The sequence below is a fragment of the Lissotriton vulgaris genome, chromosome 5 (genome assembly GCF_964263255.1).
Source record: "Lissotriton vulgaris chromosome 5, aLisVul1.2, whole genome shotgun sequence".
In the NCBI taxonomy this organism is placed as follows: domain Eukaryota; kingdom Metazoa; phylum Chordata; class Amphibia; order Caudata; family Salamandridae; genus Lissotriton; species Lissotriton vulgaris.
The window spans coordinates 702,577,901-702,605,631 of NC_141693.1; the positions used below are offsets into that span (position 1 = coordinate 702,577,901).

Below are 27,731 nucleotides of genomic sequence, written 5' to 3' on the forward strand. Positions count from 1 at the left end.
GAGTATGGTGTTTTAGAAATATCCTAAACTGGTAATCTCACACTATCACGCTCAGCAAGCACATGTTATTGTCAGTGACATGTGTCCACTGTCAAGCAGGAGCTCAAGGATATAGCCCCAACTCCTCTGCGGACAGAGCAGACAGGCCAGTGTGCGGCCCAGGCATTTGCCCTCACCACCATAACGCCTAGCCCTGGCATATTTTTCCAAGTGGACCAACCCTTGGTTGGCCAAGTCACGAAATTCATCCATCAAGGACACATGGCACAGTAATTGTGGGCTATCATGTTGATTTATGGCAGAATAGTCAATGTCTAGCATGGCTTTCTTGACTTGTTGGAGCAAACCCCTTATATCACGCAGGATACCGGCATGCTTAGAAATACATATGCCTCAAAGGCCTCCCAGAGAATGGCCTTTGCTGTCACTGGTCTGGCACTGAGTTCAAAGTGCTTGACTATGGCAGTTCGTAGCTTCACCCGGAAGACGTCATCATGAAGAGCATTACAGGGGATGCAACAACTGTGCTCCACACCTCCAGCAAAGGGGATGATGAAAGCAGTCTGAACTTGCGAATGGTCTGAAATAGTGCTTGGGAGAGTGGTTACATCTCCCAGCAAGGGAAGGACTGTCACTGAGAGTGGCCAATAGTCCAAGTGGGACCAGGCGAGGAGTAGAATGTGTGTCCAGGGTTCACAGCATGGTGATAGTGGCAAGATTCTCTAAGAGAGTAGGTAAGGCACATATCCTTCACGACATGTAGTGATCTCGGTTTGCCACTAGGATGTGGAGCCATGGAATCTTAAAAGGGGTTTAAGCATACGTTGAGGTCGCCCCCAAATATGATGTGATTTGCGTCCATCCAACCTACTGCAGCCTGCAGATCACTGAAGAATTCTGAAGAGTCAATATTCAAAGCGTAAACATTAAGTAACAATAGATTATGACCTGCCATGAGTTCTGTGACTGTCACATATCTGCCACCCTCATTTATGTAACTAAGTCTGGGGGTAAAGGGAACTGAGGTTTGGATCAATATGCAGCATCCTCATGAATATGTGCTGTATCTGGAGAAGGAACGGTGTGGGCCCCAGTCCAAGGCAAATGTATGTGGTGTGCCAGGACAAAGATGCGCCTCTTGTAGAAATGCTATTTTCACACCTTGTTGTGTTAGATATTGCATAACCAGTCTCCCTTTACAGGAGTTTATAATGCCCGTGATGGTCCACGTCATGAGTATGATCTAGAGCAGGGGTCTTCAAACTGGTCCTTGAGGGCCGGATCCATGCCAGATTTTTGGGATATCCCCATTGAGATACATGTAGTTATTTTAAAAATCTGGCATGGATCCGGCCCTCCAGGACCGGTTTGGAGACCCCTGATCTAGACCATGGGGCCTACTGTGTTATATGACATGTTCATGCAGTGTGTTATTATGGAAATAAGCTTTAGGCACCACTATAGTAGGTCCTGGATTCGAGACAAACATTTAAACACATTTAAACCAATAAAACCCTACCATGAGCAGCGGTGTGGCTGTGAGGGCAGGTGAATAGGGTAGGAGCAGCTGGGGTACAATCGGATTTACTAGTGAGGGGGGTTGCATGGGAGAGCAAGTAGGCAGAAGTTTGGTCTTGGCAAAAATGAACGGATGGTGCCCCTACTAGCGTGACCTTGCAATGGGATTCAAAGCCCCTGTCGCCCAGGACGCTGCCAGCAGTCCATCGGCCTGGGCAACCAAGGCCAGCTTTTGATTATATAAAGGTGGGTACCCACCTCTGGAGCAATAGTTACTGTGTTTAGAACGGCTGATTTTTTTCAGGAACGGAGCTCAATTTTATCTAGGCTTATCTCGAAGGTGAAGAGGTGGCCCCTGAGGCAGTGGCATCCAGGGGGGCAGGCGGAAACATCACACACCATATTCACACCTGGATGTCCCTGTCCAGACCTTCGGTAGTCAGAAGCTTCATCCTTCAAGTCCCTGCAATAAAGGGGTGGCACCTCAAGCAGGCCCAGGCCAGGCTGCGGCAGATTCAGGCAGCCGGACGGGGCTGGGTGTGGGTGGGTGGTTCCAACACGCGACAGGTGGCTAGGCCACTTGCTGGCAATCTCAGTTGCTGTGTCCCTGGCAATGGCTCAGATCTGCACCACCGGCAGGGAGGTGGCCCACCGGTTGATGTAGTAGTCAACACGGCCTGCTAGGCCCGTGGATGTAACATCAATCCCCGCAGCAGGTAGGCTTCTTAGCTGTTATTCGATTGAGTCGAATGCACAAACCGGGGGTTGGTGGAGGCAACAAGGGCAGGCAGCATTATACCCTTGGGACCGTTAGGGCTTGGTAGTCCTATGCCTCAGGCTCACCCAAGGTCCGTCTCACTGTGAGGACTGCATGTTTACCTCGTGAGGGGCATCACCGTTTCTGCAATGGACACCAAAGGGGTCTGCGTGATTAGCACACAGCTATATCGTATGTGCTGTGATGCCCATTGCTAAGGGCACTGTATTTCAATCATTTGTCCCAAATGGTGGGGAGTCAGAGGATGGAGCTTGAGTATCGAGCAGGCATCTTGGTTGCCAGTGAGGCCATGCTCCTCAGACATTGAATATTAGCATGTCAAAACAGTGACTATCACTCAAAAGTAATTTTTCATTGTGGCAGGACTGGCTGTCCTATGTAGAAAATCAACAGAGTATAGATTTAAGTCCTAATCCTGTATCTCAGGAATGGGCCTACCTAGAAAAACAAACAACTATTTTTAATAGTTATCTAAAAATCCAATTCAATGGCAAAGGCTGGTTTTAATAAATATTATGGAAAAGGAACTTTTAAAAAGCTACATTTTCCTTGTCTGAAGTTCCTGGAGGCAATTTGCATTCATTCTGAAACCTATTGCAGCCACTGATTAGCATCAGGATAGTTGAGAAAAAGGTGTGAATTGCCTCCCAGAAGCAAACAATCGGCTGACCCGAATTGGCAGAGGTGACTCCTCTGAGCCACACAGAATATGCAGGATGAGGGCTGAGAGCATCTTTTTTCATATTACAGTATTAAATCCTGCTGGAGTCTCGAATCCTGTTTGACTGGTCTGTTGGATTTATAAATAACTCTGGAGAACCCCTAAAAGGTACGGAACAAGATGAAAAGACAACTGATTGCATATCACTGTCCGGTTGTTGTTATTGCTCTGCTAGGCTTCTGAGTTTAGATTTATTGCAGATAAAATGGCCATTTCAATAGGATTTGGTGTTATATATGTGTGGACACTAGGATTACCATAGTACACGCCCCAGACACACACACCCAGTACTCAGAGCCCATGTTCAGTGTGGTCGAAGACATTCACACTCTTAAAAATGTCCAAAGTGGGTAGAAATGGCTCCAGGAAACGTTATTGCATTTATCGCATTGCTCGGGGCGTGCCACTAACTAACTCATGCCAGGCATACATGTGACACCTTTAGGAAAAGACATCAGAACACTACAGAACATGAGAAGAACAGAAGAGCACTAGACCTACTCTCAGTGACCTAGGAGGAGCCCTGAAAACCTGGGCCTGCTTAACCAAGACAATGAATTAGACTCTCAGGGACATGAGGGTGACCTCCTGTTAAAGCTACATGGACACAACAAGCTACAAGAGGCTTTTCTGCCGAGCTGACCAGTGACGACTTCCTGATGTGGTCCTCTGCCTGACACCCAGTAAGTCTCCGAGTGCATCCCCTGAGGTCCTTGGGGACTTTAGAAGTGTACTGCTGTGGTAGATTGCATCTTAAAGGAGTAGTTAATCCATGCTACATCATGGTCATCCTCAAGTGAGCCTAGGTCCTGGTTTACGGCCACCATTAACTATCATTGCTACTTTGTTCTTGACACTATTCCCAAGAAAAACTTTAAAAATTCCTATCTTCAGTTTACGTAAATAGATGTTTGTCCATTTTGGTGTCATTTCGCTTATTAAATTGTATACAATGTATATAATTTGTTTTATGATTTTTATTGCCTTTCATTTTTACTTTAGTAATGTTTTGGTACTGCATAAATACTTTATACATCGCACTAAGTTAAGCCTTTCTGCTCTATGCCATAGCTACCAGTTGGGTTGAGCTCAGGTTAATTTAGTGACTTTGAGGGTTGTGATTGTTCTTTGAGGTGTATTCTATTTTAGTTCTAGTTCAGATATCTACAAAGCTCTATGTCACTCAAAAAGAGAAACAGAAGTGAAAACACCTAGAACCAGAACTAGCATACTGGGCTTGCCAGTGCAATGTGAGATTGTCACCAGTGTGGACTGCAACTTACAATTTTGAGGCAATAAGATGTTGGTGTTCTCTGACTCCAGACCAATCAACCAGTAGAGGAGGCATGAACTGCAGACTATAAAGAAGGAACTGTTGGAGGATTGCACAAGGCCTCAGTGTAATATCCAGCTAAACTCCAAACCATGCATGAGAAAGACTATTCCTTTCCTTTACAGATCTACTGGTGCACAGATTGTTTTGACTACCAGAGACCTCAGTACCAGAAGGAATGGGATTGGGTGGAACCAGAACTGGATTACAGGGTTTCATTTTTACTTTATCAGTTTCACTGAATGGCAAACTGACCAGTCACTCCTGAGAGATCAAGGAAAAAGTGAGATTAAGTTGTTGAGAACATAGTGGTTGTGATCCATTTCTGTCCTCTCTCTCTCACCCTTTACTGCTACAGAGATTTTTCTTTCTCACTTTCAATTTAGAGGTAATGTATTGTTGATTTTATGTCATTTCAGAGATGCAATGAAAAAATCAGTGGCAGTATATCTCAGCTTATTTCTTTGTTATTATTTCTTATAGAATTATACATCCAGTAAACAAAACAAAAGCCCTGTGGTAATAACTTAGTAAAAACATCCTGGTGCAAAAAAAAATATCACAGCGCTGCAGGAACAAGCATGAAGGACCAGGGACACAAAGAGGCAGAGTGAGACATCAAACTCCTGAACCAAGCTTAGGAAAGGAGTCTGGAGAGATAAACTCGTCCCTTGAACAATTGGTATTTACAATGCAATAGGTCTCGCAATGACATTGTTTTGAGCTATTGAAAGTGGAATTATTATTTTGTTTCCCTTCGTGAAGCATTAATCCAGTAATGGCGTTGTAAATGACAATGTATTTTAACCCCTGTTGAACCCCGTAAAGCTCATGAGCATGTGCCCATCACTGTTTGCTGCTCACCCAACAAATCATGAATAGACAGCTGTTTCTCCCAGTGGAGCTATTTCACGAAACTCGCTTAAAAGGCCATTACGTTTCTATTTTAAGTGTCCAGTGGCTCAGCTATCAATATTGCAGAGTGGAGAGGGCAATGAGGTGCGCACCTCATCCAAATAATAGCAGCTTTTTGTTATTTTATATTTTCTACTGCCAAACAATGGCTTCGGGACAATGGTTTCGGGACATTTTCTGTGCTTACATTAGAACCCAGCTCAAATTAAGCAATGGTTGGTGAGAAGAAGGAAGAGGAGAAGGGTTTGTGTTCAGGTGATAACTGAGTGCACCATTATATTTGGAAAGAGAAACGTGACACGTAAAAATGCATTCAGTGTCAATTTCTGTGAGAATCCAGCTTGAGCCAGTGAGCAGAGCCTCTTTCCGAAACCAAGGCACACGTTGCAGGGTGACGGTGCAGAAAATGCACAAAGTAACACTTCTTAAGGAAACACAAATAATCGCCTTTAACTCCATACGTCATCCACCAACTTAATTACTTCCAAAGATTGATTACAAATTTTAAAACCGCAGCTGCTTAATCAATATCTGCATTCGATAATATATCTTTGTTCACAAAGCATATACCTCTATCCATTATTTCATACTATGCAACTCGTGTACTGTGTAAAACGTTCACCATTTTGCTTCCACAGACAGCAAATAGACGTATAAGTACGTGTGATTTGCACACATATATTTACGTTAATATTTTGTCTATAATAGATACGGTATTCTCAGCTTTGAATTGTAACATAGGCCTTGTCCCTTTTAAGTCAGGGGTGTCACAATAGTGTGTGTGACGTCACTTCCTGTGGGGTCACTACTTGTGATATTATCACTTGACACCACGGAGAGCTGTAGATGGTAGATCGATACAGTTTTTAGGTCTAGGCTAGCGTAGGCTGCGCACATGCGCAGTCTTGCTGGCGAGATTTAACGCCTAAAACGCTGCAGGTTTTCCATCACGGTGCAGGCGTTCTGAAGAGTGGGGAGGCTCCGTCGGCCGTTGGCCGACGGCAGCACACAAGGGGTTAATGTCTCTGAGTAGCTAGGGAAAAGCCCGCCCCTCTTTTCCATTGGCTGGCCTCCTAAACGTCAGCCAGCCATTGGAGAAGAGGTCTCAGTGACATCATTATCTCGCTCTAAGCCCCGTCTTTTTCGGATTGGGGCGTGTTTTCTTCGTTTCTTTCTCTCCTCTTTCCATTGGCTGGAATGCAAACAACAACTCAAAAACACGCCCGTTGTTAACATTCTAGCCAATGGAGAAGAGGGGAGAAAGAAAAACACGCCCCCCCAGTCTGAAAAGGACGGGGCTTAGTTCCCTCATAATTATCTATTTCTAGCCTCTTCCTAATCCTCCACGCCTCCTCTCCCCCAACCCTCTTCTTATCTCTCTCCTCCTTTCCTGGGCTCTCCCGTCCCAGCCGATGTGCTCCCTGGCTGCCGCTGCTGCTTGGCTCTGTGTGTGCCCGCCTCCCGCCGGCTCCTCCTCCCCCCTTCCCCGGCCGAGACAGAGAAGGCTTCCCTGCTGCCCTCGGTTGCATCCCCTGCTCCTTGCACCAGTGCCTCACTCCAGTGCTCAGGGCAGGGTCCCACACACTCCAGCTGTTCTCGTTCACAGTGACTCTCCAGACCGGGGGTGCAGCGACTGCACAGGCAATACAGTGTCACCCTCCAGGATTGCCCGCCCGCCCGCTCTTTACCCTCACACTCTGTGCACCGGTTCCAGTACGAGCGTTAGGCCGCCATTTTGTGAGCTCTTGCCATAAACTGTAGCGTCCTCTTCAATCTGGAGAGCTGGTGTCTGTATTCACTCGCTTCGCGCAGCTGGAAGATCAGCGCTATCGTGTCCCGCAGATTTGGCAAAGAATGTGAGCGGGAGAGCAGGATTATTAACGGATTAAGTCTCCCTCTGGCGGAGCTGCACTAAAGCACAGCCATCTCGTCGTAGGCCCTCTAACACCCCTCGGGTTAAAAAAGGTTAATGAGAAGTAAAAAAAAAAGGGGAGCTGTGTAGTATCGACAGCAAGGTGGTTAAACATGAGTGGTAAACAATGGAGAAGCGAAAACAAGTCTGCAGACTATCACTGTGATAGTAGCTTCAATCCTGCATCGTTCCGGGGGTGTCTGGGGCTTTGCTAAAGTGTGCAAATATAACAGGACTAGCACCCAGTTTAGATTTGCTTAGATAAGTGGTTAGAAAATTAGCTGAGAATTGTGAGAAAACAAAGAGAAAAAAACATGGTACTTTAGTTCAGAAGTGTCAATAGTGCCACTGATGTGAAAGGCCCTGGACCTTCAATTTTTATCATCCTAGCCTTGGGCTAGAGTTCATAACTGATTCTAGCTCTCTGTACAGAATCATTATGAAAGAGCTATTTGAAACAGTTTCAACCCAGGTTGGTAGGTGAGTTGCAGGAATGCAATATATAAGGGCTGCTTGGATCAAAATGTATGTTTATATTTTGCATGCAAAATCTGTGTGTTAGGGTGGCATGATCAGCGCAGACTCCAACCTATTTTCAACCAATGAGGTTCAGAACAATTTCAACTAGTGATAGGTATTTACAAAAGTTTGTCCCTATAATCATATATGGAAACCCTGCGCTGTTTTAAGGCTCTAAAATGTCCTTTAAAGATACTGAAGGGAAAATTCTTAAGCTATTCCAGTACCTTTTTTAGCTCAAGTAGAAGCACTGTGTTTACAATAGGAGCCTCGTTATCTGAATAGTATTGCTGGCAATATAGGTATCAACTTTATTATGAGAATATTAAATGCAAAAGCTACTACCATAACTCCATTTTGTGCTGGCAATCTGTTTAAATCCGAGTACATGGCTGCGCTGAGCCCCCGCGCGCGGCGGACCATCATTTCAGCCATTGACCCCCCCACCTTGAAGGAATCACCTCTCCGTGCTCAACTGGGCCACACGAGGAGCATACATGCCCACCCCATCCCCACCCCCTGCGCGAAAACTACTCGGAGCCTGCCTCGCACCATCTCGGTCTCTCCAGGATGCAGGTCAGCACAGGGCCTCTGCACGCAGCAGCAGAAGCAGCACCCTGTCAATGCACACAGCAAGAGCCTGCCCTACACAAACACACAGCAAGAGCCTGCCCCTACACAAGCACAGAGCAAGAGCCTAAACAAGCACACACCGAGAGCCTGCCCTTACACAGGCACACAGCAAGAGCATGGCAACCCACACAGCAAGAGCCTGACCCTACAAAAGCACACAGCAAGAGCCTGCCCCTACACAAGCACACAGCAAGAGCCTGCCCCTACACAAGCACACAGAAAGAGCTTGTGTGTGGGGGGGGGCTATGTGTGTGTGGGGAGGCTCTGTGTGTGTTTGGGGCTCTGTGTGTGTGGGGCTGTGTGTGGGGGGGGCTCTGTGTGGGTGTGTGTGTGTGGCTCTGTTTGTGTGTGTGTGTGGCTCTGTGTATGTGTGTGTGGCTCTGTGTGTAGCCCTGTGTGTGTGTGTGTGTGGCTCTGTGTGTGTGTGTGGCTCTGTGTGTGTGTGGGGCTCTGTATGTGTATGGCTCTGTGTTTGTGGGTGGCTCTGTGTGTGTGTGGGGCTCTGTGTGGGTGTGGGTCTGTGTGTTTGTGTGTGGCATTTGCGAGAGATTAAGCTATTGGCATTGTAAATGACAATGCCATTTGTTTATCTGTTTTCAAAACCAACACATAAATGAACATTTTGTCATTTACAATGCCAATAGCTCTAACGTTTGCAAAGGCAAGACAGTTGCATTGTAAATGCTTGTTTTAGGACCTGTGCCTTGAGAATTGGCATCCGATTTAGGGTGTGATGCTCTCAAGTGCCTTTTTCTGATTTGAAGTTGTGTGTAACTATTTTGTTTTTGGGAGGACTTGTTTGGCTTATAGGCGTGCTGACTAAGTTCAACTTTTTCCTTCTCTGCCTTTCCTTTGTTAAAAGTGGAATGACCGTTTACATATGTCAACATAAATGACCCAGTGGTTTGAGGGGAGCCCCCAATGCTCCAGGTTTTTGGAATTGTATGCACTGGTTAGCGGTATTAATAGCATAGCTACAGGAGATTAGGTATTACTTGGGTGCGGGTAAAAGAATTAAAGGTGAGGTGCTTGGAATTGTATGCACTGGTTAGCAGTATTAATAGCATAGCTACAGGAGATTAGGTATTACTGGGGTGCAGGTATAAAAATTAAAGGTGAGGTGTGTTCTTTGAGGTAAATTGCAGAGGTACAATAATAGGGGTTAAGGCAAGCATACACATGAATTAGGCTGTGAACACACAGAGAGAGGCTTGCAGAGGATGGAAAAGAAGCAGCGGGTCAATTGAAAGAAAAACAAGAGTTGACAGTCAGACGTTTTAAGTCAAGCTAGCATTTTCATGCAGGGTTTTTAGAAATAATATGGAGGCTATCCCATATAGAATGCAAAACTGTAAAGTGAAACAATATTTGCATTGTTACAATACAACTGTAAGCCATGAGAACCCCAGTGTTCACACACACACACACTAACATTACCCCCTGGGTAAATACAATTAAATAATATAATTTCATTTTCCCATAAAACCGATGGAAGGAAACCGCAAAACAGGAATGTTGTACTTTATATGTTTGCGCTTGAAGAGTTTGTGTTAAAGTTCTGCTTCTCAGGCAGGACAGGTGGCCATGGACTGTCTCCAATGTGACCACTCACATCATAGTCACAGTGAAGCCTCCAGCTGTCATTCAGTGTTTCTGTTGCAGTAATCAGGCACACAAAAGGAAAGGCCCTGTCAAAATAAGTCTTCACTTAAGCAAAAGAAACTGAAACCCCACCTTTCACACTTCCCAGTTCTCAAAGGTGCAGTGTGCAGGAGGAACAATAATCAGCTGACCCTCTCCGACGAGGCCCCCTCTCATTTTCAGATCCTTCCCAACCCACCGTCTGGTAAATCATAGGAATAAATGCAAATGCTGCATATACTACCTCCCGAAGGGGGATCCCTGGCACGTCATCAGCCCGACACCATACAAAGATATAAGCATACACTATTGATGTTTTTGAGGGAAGAGGTGTAAATAGTAGTTACAGAAGCCCATGCAGATTCTTGACGCTAATAAGAAAGAATCTGTATGCTAAAGTGCTGTCCTACTGAAATGCAGAGGCGCGTGCTATTTGTCAATGCCTACTACTTAACACAGCGTGCAATACTACTGACACACAAAGCTGCCCACCATACTTTATACTCACATCGCCAAGCTTGAGACAGGTGCCCAGACTGTGAATGACATCCTCTGCGAGGTCAGAATGGTCAGAATCCCACACCAGGCCAATGGTAATAATCTGAGGGGAATTCATAAGGACACGTCGAATACGGATCTTCTCACCACAATTACTCTGGAAGTTGGAAACCAAAAACAGTGTTAGTTCATAAAACAAGCATTTACACCACCATCATCTGTTGATTCCACTTTGATACCCCCTTAAGACTGTCTCCAAAGAATTTATAAAATATGTTCATGGAATTATGTTAACATAGCGAAACTTTTCCTAACCCTTTACCTGACAACAGATACACTACTGCAGTACATATATTTTTTTTAAAATGTTGTCATTTCTATAGGTAATATAAATAAACATCAAGAATCCACCTGATCTATTAATGTGTTCCCTACTGTGGTGGGGAGCACATAGTGTTTTTTAAACACCCCTCACACACCAAAAGTACCCTTGGTGTCATGCTTCATCATTGGGGTCTTCGCACCCCTCTACTTGATGCGGCGTGCTGCGACCTACGACTACGTGGGAGCACTGATTATAAAGACTATGCGTGGTACCTATTAGGGTTTTTGTGTGAGTATGTGGTCGAGTAATGTAAGTGAGTGAATGTTTAAAAAGTGCCTGGCTCATAGGGTAAGTCAAAAATAATTTTAATGAGCCCCCGGGCTAGTACTATTAAAAAGGTGCAGGACGAGGTGGTTTATGTGATATTAAGCACATCACCTCTTGGGTGCGTCGACATGTTTCGGAGATCAACTCCTTCTTCAGGACAGGGTGCACCACACCCCACCTTACTCACGTTTTTCTAAGTAAAAAAGTGTATTTACAAAGAGAGTGGAGATGTAGAACTATAATGTGCCTACAGATTTTAATTGCGTTCTATGCCAATATGCAAATAACTTTAGATTCTTTGGTACAATGCCTTGCTCCACGTTCGGGGGAGCAAGGTGATTCCTATTGCTGCAACTCGGTCTATTGGGCCAGAGCAACAACCCCCAACGTTCGGAGGCTCATGAGGCATTGCACCAAAGAATATAAAGTTATTTGCATACTGGCAGAGAACTCAATTAAAATCCCTCCAGAGACAGGTTGGTCAAAATGGGAAGAATCGATACCTCAACATGCCAACGCCAGTGTGGCCACATGGGCATGTTTTGTCACATCTTATGGGATTGCCCAAAGAATAGAACATACTGGGAAGACGTTATGTGTGCGATAACGTAAGTCAGCGGGACTAAGCTGCTGCTCGAGCCAAAACAACGTCTCCTTAATATATGGGAGATGACTGATCTCAGTGGAGAATGTCAAATCTGGGTACCGCTGGGTATAATCATTGCTAATCGAAATATAGGCAGACACTGGGGGCACAGAATGCCTCAAACCTTACTGAATGGAGCAAAGACATGAACTGGGCCACGATAGCTGAATGAGCCATTTTCGAAAGCAGGGGTTGCCCCGAGAAATGGGAACAGGTGTAGGGAGGATGGAACACACACAGGGGGATAACTCCGTCTGTCCCCTCCCTGAACTCCAGGGCACCAGGCATAGGGAGGTATCATCAAGGAAGCTCCACTATCTAGATACAAGCGACTATTTCAAGTATTTGAATAAAATGAACTGTATTGAAAAGTGATGGGGGAATATATGGCTGTGATATTATCCAGATCATAACTAATTGCTAGTCTATTTTGGCTCAGTAAAAAGATTAAAATATATATATATATATTCGAGTAGAGTGAACAACGGTTGCTATATATATATTTATATTAAGTAAAAAACCATAGGTTTCAGGGACGTTATAGTTAGTTGGACATTTGATTCATAGAAAACCATAGAAATTCCCCTCTTATAGTTAGTTAAGCTAACTATAACTCGTGCCACCGCAATGCACTGCTGATGACATCACATATTACATCATTCATGACATGGTCAGGACATTACCGATGACATCACTGATGACATCTCAAAGGACAACACTGATGACATCATCCATTGACTATGTGTTTCTATAAAATCTAAACATGTTTTATATATATATATGCCAAGGTATATTGAAGAATGAATGGGTGTATAAGAGTCAGGATGGATGATTAAGTAGGTGTGTGACTGACTGCATAAGTGAGTGATTAATTGTGTCTTACTTTATGCATGTGTTAGCAACTGATACAGACATTCACACAGTTTAGGTTGTCAGTTGGTGTGTAAGCGGTTGCATGGTTTGGTTAGCAGCTAAATGAGGATCTATATGTGCTATTGATTGTTTGTCTGAGTATCTGTATGGGTGCCTGAGTGTCTGTGTGGATGGGTGGGGGTGTGACTCTGTGCAGAGATATGTGAGTGGATAATTTTCTGTGTATATGTGTTCATGTCTGTATCTGTGAAGGGCTGTATGGCTTGGTGATTGTGTGTATGGGTGTCTTGGTGAGTGAATTGATGCCTCAGTGGTACATGTCTGAGTAACTGCATATGTGAAAGGCAGTATATGTGAGTTTCAGACTGCATAAATGACTGTACGTGAGAGTGAGTGATTGTGAGAGTGCCTGTATGGATCAGTGTGTGCTTGTAATAGTTATTGTATTAGAGTGAAAGTATGTGTTAGTAAATGTTTAAATAAGGGAGATGGTATGTGTATAACTGTACAGGTGAGTAAATAAAAGTGTGATTCATTATTTCCATTACTGACTAGGTGTGTGAATAACTCTATGAATGAGAGGTGGTTGTGAGTGTCTGTATAGATATGTGACTTGATATGATAATGCTCTATTGATGGCTGACTGTATGTATGAGTGACTGCATGGGTGAATGAATGAATGGATGTGTGTGTGTAGGCCTAGGAATAAGTGAGTGGATATGCACTAACTGGTATTGGTGTGTTCATGGTTTCGAAAATGATAGTCTTTATTTTAGAGTGGGTGTATCAAGTGTGATATTAGGGTCTGATGAGGTGCATCAGATTTTCACGTAGATGATGTCATCAGTGATTTCACCAGCCATGTCATGAATGATGTAATATGTGACGTCATCAGCAGAGCATTGCGGGGTGCAAGTTATAGTAAGCTCAACTAACTATACCAGGGGAATTTCTATGGTTTTCTATGAGTCAAATGTCCAACTAACTATAACGTCCATGAAAACTATTTGTTTTTTAGTGAATTTCAAAGGTTTTTTAAATGCTAATTCCTAAATATAACGTCTGTGAAACCTATGGTTTTTTCTGTGAATTTCAATGGTTTTTTAAATGTTAATTTCATATTTTAATATTTATAAAACCTATATTTTTTTCTATTGTTTTTGTAATATTTTAGAATTCTATTATCCTTCTTTTTAACTTTAAAAATTATGTAATGTTTTATATCTTCAGAAAAAAATATGCATATCTTATTTTTCCTTTTTTTAGAAAAATGGAGTCCCGTACTGGTAGTGTACCAAGCTCCATCAGCACGCGAATCCTATCTGCTGTATTGCTAAACTCGTAAAGGATGCGCATTTCGTATCTGACAGGTTCCTGGCAGCGTATCCTGTGTAACATCATAAACGTATGAGCTCGTACCAGCTGCTACTTTGGTATGCGACGGGTACCAAGCCGCGAGTTACGTCATGTAGAAATGGTGTCGCGCCGGGTCCGCCATCCCCTCATTTTTAGGTTTTTCCTCGGCGAGAGATGCTGTATACAGTATTGTGGGGGAAGCTCCGCCTACTTTCTGCCCAGGCTTTTGATTGGCTGAAATCTGAAATGCTGCATTCTCATTGATTGCCAGTGTAGTAGTCCAGCCTTCTTACTGCCATGACGTTATTTTTATCCTTCCATGGCTATCAGCCCCTTTACTTCAGCAACTCTTTTGTTACCCTGCCTCCCTCTGATCCCTCCCAAACTCCGTGACTTCTTTGACCACCGCCATCCCCCCACCCACTCCCATTCCTGCCTACTTCGACACCCGCATTTTTGTTTACCACCCAATAGGACTCGCGTAAATATGACTCCTATTGCATTTGTAAATGCTTTTTATCATATGATTACCTGCCTCCATTTGCACTTTCTTTTGCCTGACCGGTCCTGACTCTTGCATGCGCGTGATGCTTTACATTTTGCGCATGTGCGCCAAAAGTGTTACTCTGTAGTTCAGCGGCTGCCTTTGGCTCGGCATGCAGTGACTCGAACTACGCTCGGCTGGCTGGCTGCAGGATGCAGGCATCTTTGTCTCACTTCTCTTCAGAGCGGGTGCCGAGGCACTGTGAACGAGCCCCTGTATAACCAGCCTTCCTTTGACATCAGACACTCGGCCCAACTGTGCAAACAGAGGTTTAATGTCTCTCGCATGGTCGGAGGCCGCTGGTGACAGATAAGAGATATGAAAAGGTGGCTGGAGGGGTTAGTTTGGGGGCAGCGGGTTTGGCTCTTGTGATAAGAGAGGTAAATAGGTCCAATGAAAGGGGTCACCTCTTCAAACATGTGTTAGCTGCCATCTCTTATTGGCACTTCAGTTAAAGGACAGACCCCCACCTCTGAATAGAATACCAAAATTAACAGCCTCCTTATATTTATTTATATTTTATCTTATGTACTCCACCCAGCGGGCGTCATAGCGCAGTACGACACACTCTTAAAGACGGCTGGTCAACCATTTATTGACTGATTTAAACATGCTCCTAATGCAGTTGAAAACAGTTTTGCCTTTTTTTTGAGAAATACGTCCTAAACGCTAACAGTATGCTAGTTTTTTTATGTCTCAAAACTATATTGAAATAACTTTAAAGTGTATATGAGAGCAAGCAATAATCTAAAATATTTTAAACATTTACATATTTCTAACTGTAATAAACTTATATTATGGTAAATATATTTTATCAAAATTGTCAGGTGCGGTCTCCTTGCGCGCTGGGTGCGCGATTGCTATGTGACATTAAAAAAAAGTATTTGATTAGTTCATAACATCTCCCATCGTAGTCATTCTCTCTACAGCATTTGATGAGACACACCTCTTCTGCTTAGAGAGCTTTTTTGAAAACTTTTTGCTATGTACACATATCTTACACTACACACAACATGCAACCATCATCTTCGTCAATATTCATGGTCTGTAAAGTAGGCTTCTACCTGTGATAGCCATGCACCTAAAAGTTACAAAACTGAAGTTTTCCCCACTGCCAAGAGGGAACATGGTTGCATACGCTGTCCACAGAACAATGTAATGTGGTACGGCCCAGGGGCAGCCTCATGCATAGCTAATGAACACATGGACACAGATAGATAGTGGAAGTGGGTAGGGGCATGTGCCCCCGACTACTTTTAATTACCAGGGTCACATATCCAGTGACGTCTGTTCTGGATGCGTGTGGGGTGAGTGTAAACCAGCCCTCAGGGAACGGTTGCTGCTAGTATCAACTACAACAGTAATAATTGGATCACACACAGAGATTCAATAATAAAAGGGTCAATAGTTTGTGCTGCAGCAAGGTAGGGGCAGTAGATGTGAAATAATACACAAAATATTCTATCGTAAAAGAACCATAACTTGTGCTATAATGAGATACAAGCAGTAGATCTGAAATATTACACAAAAGTTTGTATCATAAAGGGTCCATCAGTTCTAGTGCACTCAGATAGCCATATCAAAATCATTCAGCATGTGTACAGCCAGCGATGATGCATGCTGCAAACGGGCCGTACTAGGAGGTATGTCTGTTGCCTACAGGACTGCATCTTCTTTAACAGCGACTCGATCTGATTTGTGAGCACTGCTGTCTGCAGTGTACGCTAGAGAGAGTGGTCAGCAAGGGCCCACAGCGGTGTGGCGTTGACTTGAGCTACCCAGTTTGTAGTACAGGAAGCAATAAAGAGCATGTGTGGAGTCTGCCATTATGCATATGCGTGGTGCGGACAGAGCGCACTGGAGCAATGTCTTTTGCCTACAGGACTGCATCATCTACAATAGCGACTCGATCTGAATGGTGAACATTGCTGTCTGCAGTGTAAATTTAAGGCAGTAGTCAGCACAGACATCCATGAATACTTTTTCTCACTTCCTCTTGACAAAATACAACATAAATTACAAAAAACTCTCAATAAATAAATCAAAACAATTCGAATTGTGATCTCTGCTGTCCACAGTGTAGACTGTTATTCAGTGTTCTTTTTCACTACCAAGAAGAATTTGGTCATTGTACTAAACCTACAACTCATCTAAAAAAAGTTCTTCAAGCAAGTATACTAAAAGGATATTGTGTATATTTCAATAGACGTTGTAGTTAGTTGCTTACTACATTCTGTAATTAAACAATCACCACTCGATCTGAATTGTGAGCCCTGCTGACCGCAGTTTAGGCCAGAGCCAGTGGTCATTAACGCCTCACAGCCACGTGCCATTTGACTCCGTAGCACCTAGTTGGTTGCACCTGATCGAAGGGGGTACACAGAAATCATCACACACTTTAAATTCTGACATCCTCAATCATAGAATCAAGACCCTGTTTCACTGCTCGGACCTGCTGTACCGCGGTGTACTCCACCGACTGCGATCAACCAAGCACAATAATCATGTGCAGCAGTTAGCTACGGAAGCACAGAGTCTGATGCACCTCAACTGAGGGAGTTGTGTAAAACCAAGCAACAGGTAATATCAAACATCGTCCATTGTGGGATCAAGACACCATTCCACTGTTGGCACCTAGAGTTGGTTGCACCTGGTCGAAGGGAGTATCTTCATCTCCGCTCTCAGATGCAGTTCTAACATTTTCCATTGTGGGACCAAGACACCGTTCCACTGTTGGTACCTGTTGGACTACTGTCTTAGTAGTATATAGAGCACCCCACAGTACTGGGCCTCAGGCTGGGCACTGTGGGCCTGTATCATGGTAGCCAGCGTTGATCTCAGGAGCCTTCCGAGATCGCAGACCTAGGCACAGGAGCTTCTGCAGGAATGTGGTGGGTCCTCTTTCACATACAGTGGTGTCAAAAGGTGAACTGTAGAGCATACGTGCCTCGCAGCATCCATGACAGTTTTTCGATACCAGCAGGCTGAGAGCATCAATCACGCAACTACCTTCGCTCACGCCGTCAGCCTCGTGGCGGTGTAAGCTGCGCAGACCTAGCAGACACGTTCGCCATTTCGGAAGAGAACCACAAACAGAGAAACGTGCCTATTATTCACACCCCTAAACTCGCCTTGGGTATGCCGGCCAGCCCACTACGCTAAAGATTTGGGGGGGGCATGTACGCGCTATGTTTTCGTAATCTTCCCTACTCACTGTACAATCATGGTTGTGTCCACTGTCCACTTTACTCGATAAACCATCATTGTATGTTGACATGTACAGTACATGTCTGTGCTCTGCATACTCAAGTTTGTCCGGCACATCCTCTCAACACTTTGCATTGTATACTTTTATAATCGAGAATCACTTGCCATATTCGCACATACTTTGCTCCCATCTCTCCCGGCATTCTGCATTGTGTGGCACAGGTGCCATGACATGTTTGATTTGTGTACATGGCTAGCCACGGTTCCCACAGTACGTAGTGTTGTTGTGTCTGCTAGGTGTACATGTTGTTTGTCATGTTGTATGTGATTATTCCCACACCAAAGTAACTCCCAAAGTTCAACTTGGCCTTCAATACCTACTTTGAAAACAAATGTCATTAAACTGAGCAAACTGACAGCGCCTTTGTTTCTTTTTTTTTTCTTTTTCTTTTTAAATTGCAGTGAAAAAAGAACAAATAGTTTACTGCGAGGAAAAAATAAGCAGAGTGTAGCAACAAAAAGCGCCTTTGTTTCAAACAGAAGTGTCTCTCACTTCTGCAAGATAAATGTATCGACTGCAGATAGCACGAACTTCAAGTAAAATACAGTGCCTTTTAAATACGAACCTCCCATTACACTTTGTGAAATGTTAGACAAGGCCACGGGTCCAACAGATGAACAGAATTACCCCATATTTGGCAGGGAGCAGGAATACAGTGCTCCTACCCTCCTCTTTCCTACTTTTTTTTGCTCTTTTTTTTCCTTACTCACTTCAACTGAATCACAAAATGGCTGCCAACACTTCCTAGTTGCAACCGCTCACACCGCTCGCAGCCAAAAAGCAGCAAGCTCGTGCTCAGATGGCAGAATTCCCAAATATCCATATCTGTAAATTTCAATATTTCTCAAAAACTACTGAACGGATTTACACCAAATAAACAAAGGCGTGCTTTCTAGACCAAGACCCTTCTCACTGCCAAATTTAGGGTAATTCCGTTCACTCGTTCGAACTGTAGCCTTGTCTAAAGTTTCCTATGGAAATTGCATGGAGGAAACACGTTTTGGGACACCCCTTTTTTCTGAGGCACCCTAGACGAATCACCCCCAAACTTCCAACAGAGGAGCTGATATGAACAAAGAATTGGTTTGGAAAATTTCATGAAGCTTCATCAAACGGCGCCAAAGTTATAATCAAAACAAAAATGTTCTTCCTATGGAAACTTGGTCCTAACTATAACTGCCTACTGGCGACCGCCAGTAGGTTATATATATATATATATATATATATATATATATATATATATATATATATATATATATATATATATATATATATATATATACATATCTATATGCCGTTTCGTCTCCCTCCTTTCGAGAGCACACCCAATGACAAGGAAGGACCCGACCACTCTAGGAAGAGTCCTTTATTAAAGCAAAACAAACACGCATCATGGAATATTTCTTCTTGCCTTCCCAACGCGTTTCGCAGCTCTCTGCCGCTTGTTCACGGGACAGCATGCATGCGTGCAGATGCGAGGGTCGCTGGTCCATATTTAGCCATTTTCTCGCCGTCAGCTGGGCTTGATTTATCACCAGGGCATTCTGGGACCAGTAGTACCTTCGCTGCCATATGACCCAAGGCTGGGCTCTACCTCGCATGCAGTCTTATAAAACTCAAAACGAGCCTTGCACAGTGCAGTTCGTCGTATTTACTTGCCGCCTTGTCATTCCGTTAGACTCCATCGCTTTTTGAAATCCACAGCCCACATTTGTTTAACGTGGTGGTGCAACTCTCCCGACCTGGGCAGGCCGGTTGATATGTGCCGTTTCGTCTCCCTCCTTTCGAGAGCACACCCAATGACAAGGAAGGACCCGACCACTCTAGGAAGAGTCCTTTATTAAAGCAAAACAAACACGCATCATGGAATATTTCTTCTTGCCTTCCCAACACGTTTCGCAGCTCTCTGCCGCTTGTTCACGGGACAGCATGCATGCGTGCAGATGCGAGGGTCGCTGGTCCATATTTAGCCATTTTCTCGCCGTCAGCTGGGCTTGATTTATCACCAGGGCATTCTGGGACCAGTAGTACCTTCGCTGCCATATGACCCAAGGCTGGGCTCTGCCTCGCATGCAGTCTTATAAAACTCAAAACGAGCCTTGCACAGTGCAGTTCGTCGTATTTACTTGCCGCCTTGTCATTCCGTTAGACTCCATCGCTTTTTGAAATCCACAGCCCACATTTGTTTAACGTGGTGGTGCAACTCTCCCGACCTGGGCAGGCCGGTTGATATGTGCCGTTTCGTCTCCCTCCTTTCGAGAGCACACCCAATGACAAGGAAGGACCCGACCACTCTAGGAAGAGTCCTTTATTAAAGCAAAACAAACACGCATCATGGAATATTTCTTCTTGCCTTCTCAACGCGTTTCGCAGCTCTCTGCCGCTTGTTCACGGGACAGCATGCATGCGTGCAGATGCGAGGGTCGCTGGTCCATATTTAGCCATTTTCTCGCCGTCAGCTGGGCTTGATTTATCACCAGGGCATTCTGGGACCAGTAGTACCTTCGCTGCCATATGACCCAAGGCTGGGCTCTGCCTCGCATGCAGTCTTATAAAACTCAAAACGAGCCTTCCACAGTGCAGTTCGTCGTATTTACTTGCCGCCTTGTCATTCCGTTAGACTCCATCGCTTTTTGAAATCCACAGCCCACATTTGTTTAACGTGGTGGTGCAACTCTCCCGACCTGGGCAGGCCGGTTGATATGTGCCGTTTCGTCTCCCTCCTTTCGAGAGCACACCCAATGACAAGGAAGGACCCGACCACTCTAGGAAGAGTCCTTTATTAAAGCAAAACAAACACGCATCATGCAATATTTCTTCTTGCCTTCCCAACGCGTTTCGCAGCTCTCTGCCGCTTGTTCACGGGACAGCATGCATGCGTGCAGATGCGAGGGTCGCTGGTCCATATTTAGCCATTTTCTCGCCGTCAGCTGGGCTTGATTTATCACCAGGGCATTCTGGGACCAGTAGTACCTTCGCTGCCATATGACCCAAGGCTGGGCTCTGCCTCGCATGCAGTCTTATAAAACTCAAAACGAGCCTTCCACAGTGCAGTTCGTCGTATTTACTTGCCGCCTTGTCATTCCGTTAGACTCCATCGCTTTTTGAAATCCACAGCCCACATTTGTTTGACGTGGTGGTGGAACTCTCCCGACCTGGGCAGGCCGGTTGATATGTGCCGTTTCGTCTCCCTCCTTTCGAGAGCACACCCAATGACAAGGAAGGACCCGACCACTCTAGGAAGAGTCCTTTATTAAAGCAAAACAAACACGCATCATGGAATATTTCTTCTTGCCTTCCCAACGCGTTTCGCAGCTCTCTGCCACTTGTTCACGGGACAGCATGCATGCGTGCAGATGCGAGGGTCGCTGGTCCATATTTAGCCATTTTCTCGCCGTCAGCTGGGCTTGATTTATCACCAGGGCATTCTGGGACCAGTAGTACCTTCGCTGCCATATGACCCAAGGCTGGGCTCTGCCTCGCATGCAGTCTTATAAAACTCAAAACGAGCCTTCCACAGTGCAGTTCGTCGTATTTACTTGCCGCCTTGTCATTCCGTTAGACTCCATCGCTTTTTGAAATCCACAGCCCACATTTGTTTAACGTGGTGGTGCAACTCTCCCGACCTGGGCAGGCCGGTTGATATGTGCCGTTTCGTCTCCCTCCTTTTGAGAGCACACCCAATGACAAGGAAGGACCCGACCACTCTAGGAAGAGTCCTTTATTAAAGCAAAACAAACACGCATCATGGAATATTTCTTCTTGCCTTCCCAACGCGTTTCGCAGCTCTCTGCCGCTTGTTCACGGGACAGCATGCATGCGTGCAGATGCGAGGGTCGCTGGTCCATATTTAGCCATTTTCTCGCCGTCAGCTGGGCTTGATTTATCACCAGGGCATTCTGGGACCAGTAGTACCTTCGCTGCCATATGACCCAAGGCTGGGCTCTGCCTCGCATGCAGTCTTATAAAACTCAAAACGAGCCTTCCACAGTGCAGTTCGTCGTATTTACTTGCCGCCTTGTCATTCCGTTAGACTCCATCGCTTTTTGAAATCCACAGCCCACATTTGTTTAACGTGGTGGTGCAACTCTCCCGACCTGGGCAGGCCGGTTGATATGTGCCGTTTCGTCTCCCTCCTTTCGAGAGCACACCCAATGACAAGGAAGGACCCGACCACTCTAGGAAGAGTCCTTTATTAAAGCAAAACAAACACGCATCATGGAATATTTCTTCTTGCCTTCCCAACGCGTTTCGCAGCTCTCTGCCGCTTGTTCACGGGACAGCATGCATGCGTGCAGATGCGAGGGTCGCTGGTCCATATTTAGCCATTTTCTCGCCGTCAGCTGGGCTTGATTTATCACCAGGGCATTCTGGGACCAGTAGTACCTTCGCTGCCATATGACCCAAGGCTGGGCTCTGCCTCGCATGCAGTCTTATAAAACTCAAAACGAGCCTTCCACAGTGCAGTTCGTCGTATTTACTTGCCGCCTTGTCATTCCGTTAGACTCCATCGCTTTTTGAAATCCACAGCCCACATTTGTTTAACGTGGTGGTGCAACTCTCCCGACCTGGGCAGGCCGGTTGATATGTGCCGTTTCGTCTCCCTCCTTTCGAGAGCACACCCAATGACAAGGAAGGACCCGACCACTCTAGGAAGAGTCCTTTATTAAAGCAAAACAAACACGCATCATGGAATATTTCTTCTTGCCTTCCCAACGCGTTTCGCAGCTCTCTGCCGCTTGTTCACGGGACAGCATGCATGCGTGCAGATGCGAGGGTCGCTGGTCCATATTTAGCCATTTTCTCGCTGTCAGCTGGGCTTGATTTATCACCAGGGCATTCTGGGACCAGTAGTACCTTCGCTGCCATATGACCCAAGACTGGGCTCTGCCTCGCATGCAGTCTTATAAAACTCAAAACGAGCCTTCCACAGTGCAGTTCGTCGTATTTACTTGCCGCCTTGTCATTCCGTTAGACTCCATCGCTTTTTGAAATCCACAGCCCACATTTGTTTAACGTGGTGGTGCAACTCTCCCGACCTGGGCAGGCCGGTTGATATGTGCCGTTTCGTCTCCCTCCTTTCCAGAGCACACCCAATGACAAGGAAGGATCCGACCACTCTAGGAAGAGTCCTTTATTAAAGCAAAACAAACACGCATCATGGAATATTTCTTCTTGCCTTCCCAACGCGTTTCGCAGCTCTCTGCCGCTTGTTCACGGGACAGCATGCATGCGTGCAGATGCGAGGGTCGCTGGTCCATATTTAGCCATTTTCTCGCCGTCAGCTGGGCTTGATTTATCACCAGGGCATTCTGGGACCAGTAGTACCTTCGCTGCCATATGACCCAAGGCTGGGCTCTGCCTCGCATGCAGTCTTATAAAACTCAAAACGAGCCTTCCACAGTGCAGTTCGTCGTATTTACTTGCCGCCTTGTCATTCCGTTAGACTCCATCGCTTTTTGAAATCCACAGCCCACATTTGTTTAACGTGGTGGTGCAACTCTCCCGACCTGGGCAGGCCGGTAGATATGTGCCGTTTCGTCTCCCTCCTTTCGAGAGCACACCCAATGACAAGGAAGGACCCGACCACTCTAGGAAGAGTCCTTTATTAAAGCAAAACAAACACGCATCATGGAATATTTCTTCTTGCCTTCCCAACGCGTTTCGCAGCTCTCTGCCGCTTGTTCACGGGACAGCATGCATGCGTGCAGATGCGAGGGTCGCTGGTCCATATTTAGCCATTTTCTCGCCGTCAGCTGGGCTTGATTTATCACCAGGGCATTCTGGGACCAGTAGTACCTTCGCTGCCATATGACCCAAGGCTGGGCTCTGCCTCGCATGCAGTCTTATAAAACTCAAAACGAGCCTTCCACAGTGCAGTTCGTCGTATTTACTTGCCGCCTTGTCATTCCGTTAGACTCCATCGCTTTTTGAAATCCACAGCCCACATTTGTTTAACGTGGTGGTGCAACTCTCCCGACCTGGGCAGGCCGGTTGATATGTGCCGTTTCGTCTCCCTCCTTTCGAGAGCACACCCAATGACAAGGAAGGACCCGACCACTCTAGGAAGAGTCCTTTATTAAAGCAAAACAAACACGCATCATGGAATATTTCTTCTTGCCTTCCCAACGCGTTTCGCAGCTCTCTGCCGCTTGTTCACGGGACAGCATGCATGCGTGCAGATGCGAGGGTCGCTGGTCCATATTTAGCCATTTTCTCGCCGTCAGCTGGGCTTGATTTATCACCAGGGCATTCTGGGACCAGTAGTACCTTCGCTGCCATATGACCCAAGGCTGGGCTCTGCCTCGCATGCAGTCTTATAAAACTCAAAACGAGCCTTCCACAGTGCAGTTCGTCGTATTTACTTGCCGCCTTGTCATTCCGTTAGACTCCATCGCTTTTTGAAATCCACAGCCCACATTTGTTTAACGTGGTGGTGCAACTCTCCCGACCTGGGCAGGCCGGTTGATATGTGCCGTTTCGTCTCCCTCCTTTCGAGAGCACACCCAATGACAAGGAAGGACCCGACCACTCTAGGAAGAGTCCTTTATTAAAGCAAAACAAACACGCATCATGGAATATTTCTTCTTGCCTTCCCAACGCGTTTCGCAGCTCTCTGCCGCTTGTTCACGGGACAGCATGCATGCGTGCAGATGCGAGGGTCGCTGGTCCATATTTAGCCATTTTCTCGCCGTCAGCTGGGCTTGATTTATCACCAGGGCATTCTGGGACCAGTAGTACCTTCGCTGCCATATGACCCAAGGCTGGGCTCTGCCTCGCATGCAGTCTTATAAAACTCAAAACGAGCCTTCCACAGTGCAGTTCGTCGTATTTACTTGCCGCCTTGTCATTCCGTTAGACTCCATCGCTTTTTGAAATCCACAGCCCACATTTGTTTAACGTGGTGGTGCAACTCTCCCGACCTGGGCAGGCCGGTTGATATGTGGCGTTTCCTCTCCCTCCTTTCGAGAGCACACCCAATGACAAGGAAGGACCCGACCACTCTAGGAAGAGTCCTTTATTAAAGCAAAACAAACACGCATCATGGAATATTTCTTCTTGCCTTCCCAACGCGTTTCGCAGCTCTCTGCCGCTTGTTCACGGGACAGCATGCATGCGTGCAGATGCGAGGGTCGCTGGTCCATATTTAGCCATTTTCTCGCCGTCAGCTGGGCTTGATTTATCACCAGGGCATTCTGGGACCAGTAGTACCTTCGCTGCCATATGACCCAAGGCTGGGCTCTGCCTCGCATGCAGTCTTATAAAACTCAAAACGAGCCTTCCACAGTGCAGTTCGTCGTATTTACTTGCCGCCTTGTCATTCCGTTAGACTCCATCGCTTTTTGAAATCCACAGCCCACATTTGTTTAACGTGGTGGTGCAACTCTCCCGACCTGGGCAGGCCGGTTGATATGTGCCGTTTCGTCTCCCTCCTTTCGAGAGCACACCCAATGACAAGGAAGGACCCGACCACTCTAGGAAGAGTCCTTTATTAAAGCAAAACAAACACGCATCATGGAATATTTCTTCTTGCCTTCCCAACGCGTTTCGCAGCTCTCTGCCGCTTGTTCACGGGACAGCATGCATGCGTGCAGATGCGAGGGTCGCTGGTCCATATTTAGCCATTTTCTCGCCGTCAGCTGGGCTTGATTTATCACCAGGGCATTCTGGGACCAGTAGTACCTTCGCTGCCATATGACCCAAGGCTGGGCTCTGCCTCGCATGCAGTCTTATAAAACTCAAAACGAGCCTTCCACAGTGCAGTTCGTCGTATTTACTTGCCGCCTTGTCATTCCGTTAGACTCCATCGCTTTTTGAAATCCACAGCCCACATTTGTTTAACGTGGTGGTGCAACTCTCCCGACCTGGGCAGGCCGGTTGATATGTGCCGTTTCGTCTCCCTCCTTTCGAGAGCACACCCAATGACAAGGAAGGACCCGACCACTCTAGGAAGAGTCCTTTATTAAAGCAAAACAAACACGCATCATGGAATATTTCTTCTTGCCTTCCCAACGCGTTTCGCAGCTCTCTGCCGCTTGTTCACGGGACAGCATGCATGCGTGCAGATGCGAGGGTCGCTGGTCCATATTTAGCCATTTTCTCGCCGTCAGCTGGGCTTGATTTATCACCAGGGCATTCTGGGACCAGTAGTACCTTCGCTGCCATATGACCCAAGGCTGGGCTCTGCCTCGCATGCAGTCTTATAAAACTCAAAACGAGCCTTCCACAGTGCAGTTCGTCGTATGTACTTGCCGCCTTGTCATTCCGTTAGACTCCATCGCTTTTTGAAATGCACAGCCCACATTTGTTTAACGTGGTGGTGCAACTCTCCCGACCTGGGCAGGCCGGTTGATATGTGCCGTTTCATCTCCCTCCTTTCGAGAGCACACCCAATGACAAGGAAGGACCCGACCACTCTAGGAAGAGTCCTTTATTAAAGCAAAACAAACACGCATCATGGAATATTTCTTCTTGCCTTCCCAACGCGTTTCGCAGCTCTCTGCCGCTTGTTCACGGGACAGCATGCATGCGTGCAGATGCGAGGGTCGCTGGTCCATATTTAGCCATTTTCTCGCCGTCAGCTGGGCTTGATTTATCACCAGGGCATTCTGGGACCAGTAGTACCTTCGCTGCCATATGACCCAAGGCTGGGCTCTGCCTCGCATGCAGTCTTATAAAACTCAAAACGAGCCTTCCACAGTGCAGTTCGTCGTATTTACTTGCCGCCTTGTCATTCCGTTAGACTCCATCGCTTTTTGAAATCCACAGCCCACATTTGTTTAACGTGGTGGTGCAACTCTCCCGACCTGGGCAGGCCGGTTGATATGTGCCGTTTCGTCTCCCTCCTTTCGAGAGCACACCCAATGACAAGGAAGGACCCGACCACTCTAGGAAGAGTCCTTTATTAAAGCAAAACAAACACGCATCATGGAATATTTCTTCTTGCCTTCCCAACGCGTTTCGCAGCTCTCTGCCGCTTGTTCACGGGACAGCATGCATGCGTGCAGATGCGAGGGTCGCTGGTCCATATTTAGCCATTTTCTCGCCGTCAGCTGGGCTTGATTTATCACCAGGGCATTCTGGGACCAGTAGTACCTTCGCTGCCATATGACCCAAGGCTGGGCTCTGCCTCGCATGCAGTCTTATAAAACTCAAAACGAGCCTTCCACAGTGCAGTTCGTCGTATGTACTTGCCGCCTTGTCTTTCCATTAGACTCCATCGCTTTTTGAAATGCACAGCCCACATTTGTTTAACGTGGTGGTGCAACTCTCCCGACCTGGGCAGGCCGGTTGATATGTGCCGTTTCGTCTCCCTCCTTTCGAGAGCACACCCAATGACAAGGAAGGACCCGACCACTCTAGGAAGAGTCCTTTATTAAAGCAAAACAAACACGCATCATGGAATATTTCTTCTTGCCTTCCCAATGCGTTTCGCAGCTCTCTGCCGCTTGTTCACGGGACAGCATGCATGCGTGCAGATGCGAGGGTCGCTGGTCCATATTTAGCCATTTTCTCGCCGTCAGCTGGGCTTGATTTATCACCAGGGCATTCTGGGACCAGTAGTACCTTCGCTGCCATATGACCCAAGGCTGGGCTCTGCCTCGCATGCAGTCTTATAAAACTCAAAACGAGCCTTCCACAGTGCAGTTCGTCGTATTTACTTGCCGCCTTGTCATTCCGTTAGACTCCATCGCTTTTTGAAATCCACAGCCCACATTTGTTTAACATGGTGGTGCAACTCTCCCGACCTGGGCAGGCCGGTTGATATGTGCCGTTTCGTCTCCCTCCTTTCGAGAGCACACCCAATGACAAGGAAGGACCCGACCACTCTAGGAAGAGTCCTTTATTAAAGCAAAACAAACACGCATCATGGAATATTTCTTCTTGCCTTCCCAACGCGTTTCGCAGCTCTCTGCCGCTTGT

At 46.2% G+C, this 27,731-nt stretch overlaps 1 protein-coding gene across 2 annotated transcripts in view; it reads right to left on the reverse strand.

The window, feature by feature from the left end:
* USP54 (ubiquitin specific peptidase 54) overlaps positions 1-27,731 on the reverse strand; it is a 1,809,222-nt gene that overhangs the window by 1,184,049 nt on the left and 597,442 nt on the right. For both annotated transcript variants that reach the window (XM_086922134.1, XM_086922133.1), the window contains exon 8: positions 10,479-10,625. In XM_086922134.1, coding sequence (XP_086778260.1) covers positions 10,479-10,625 — 147 coding nt within the window. The remainder of the gene's footprint in view (positions 1-10,478; positions 10,626-27,731) is intronic.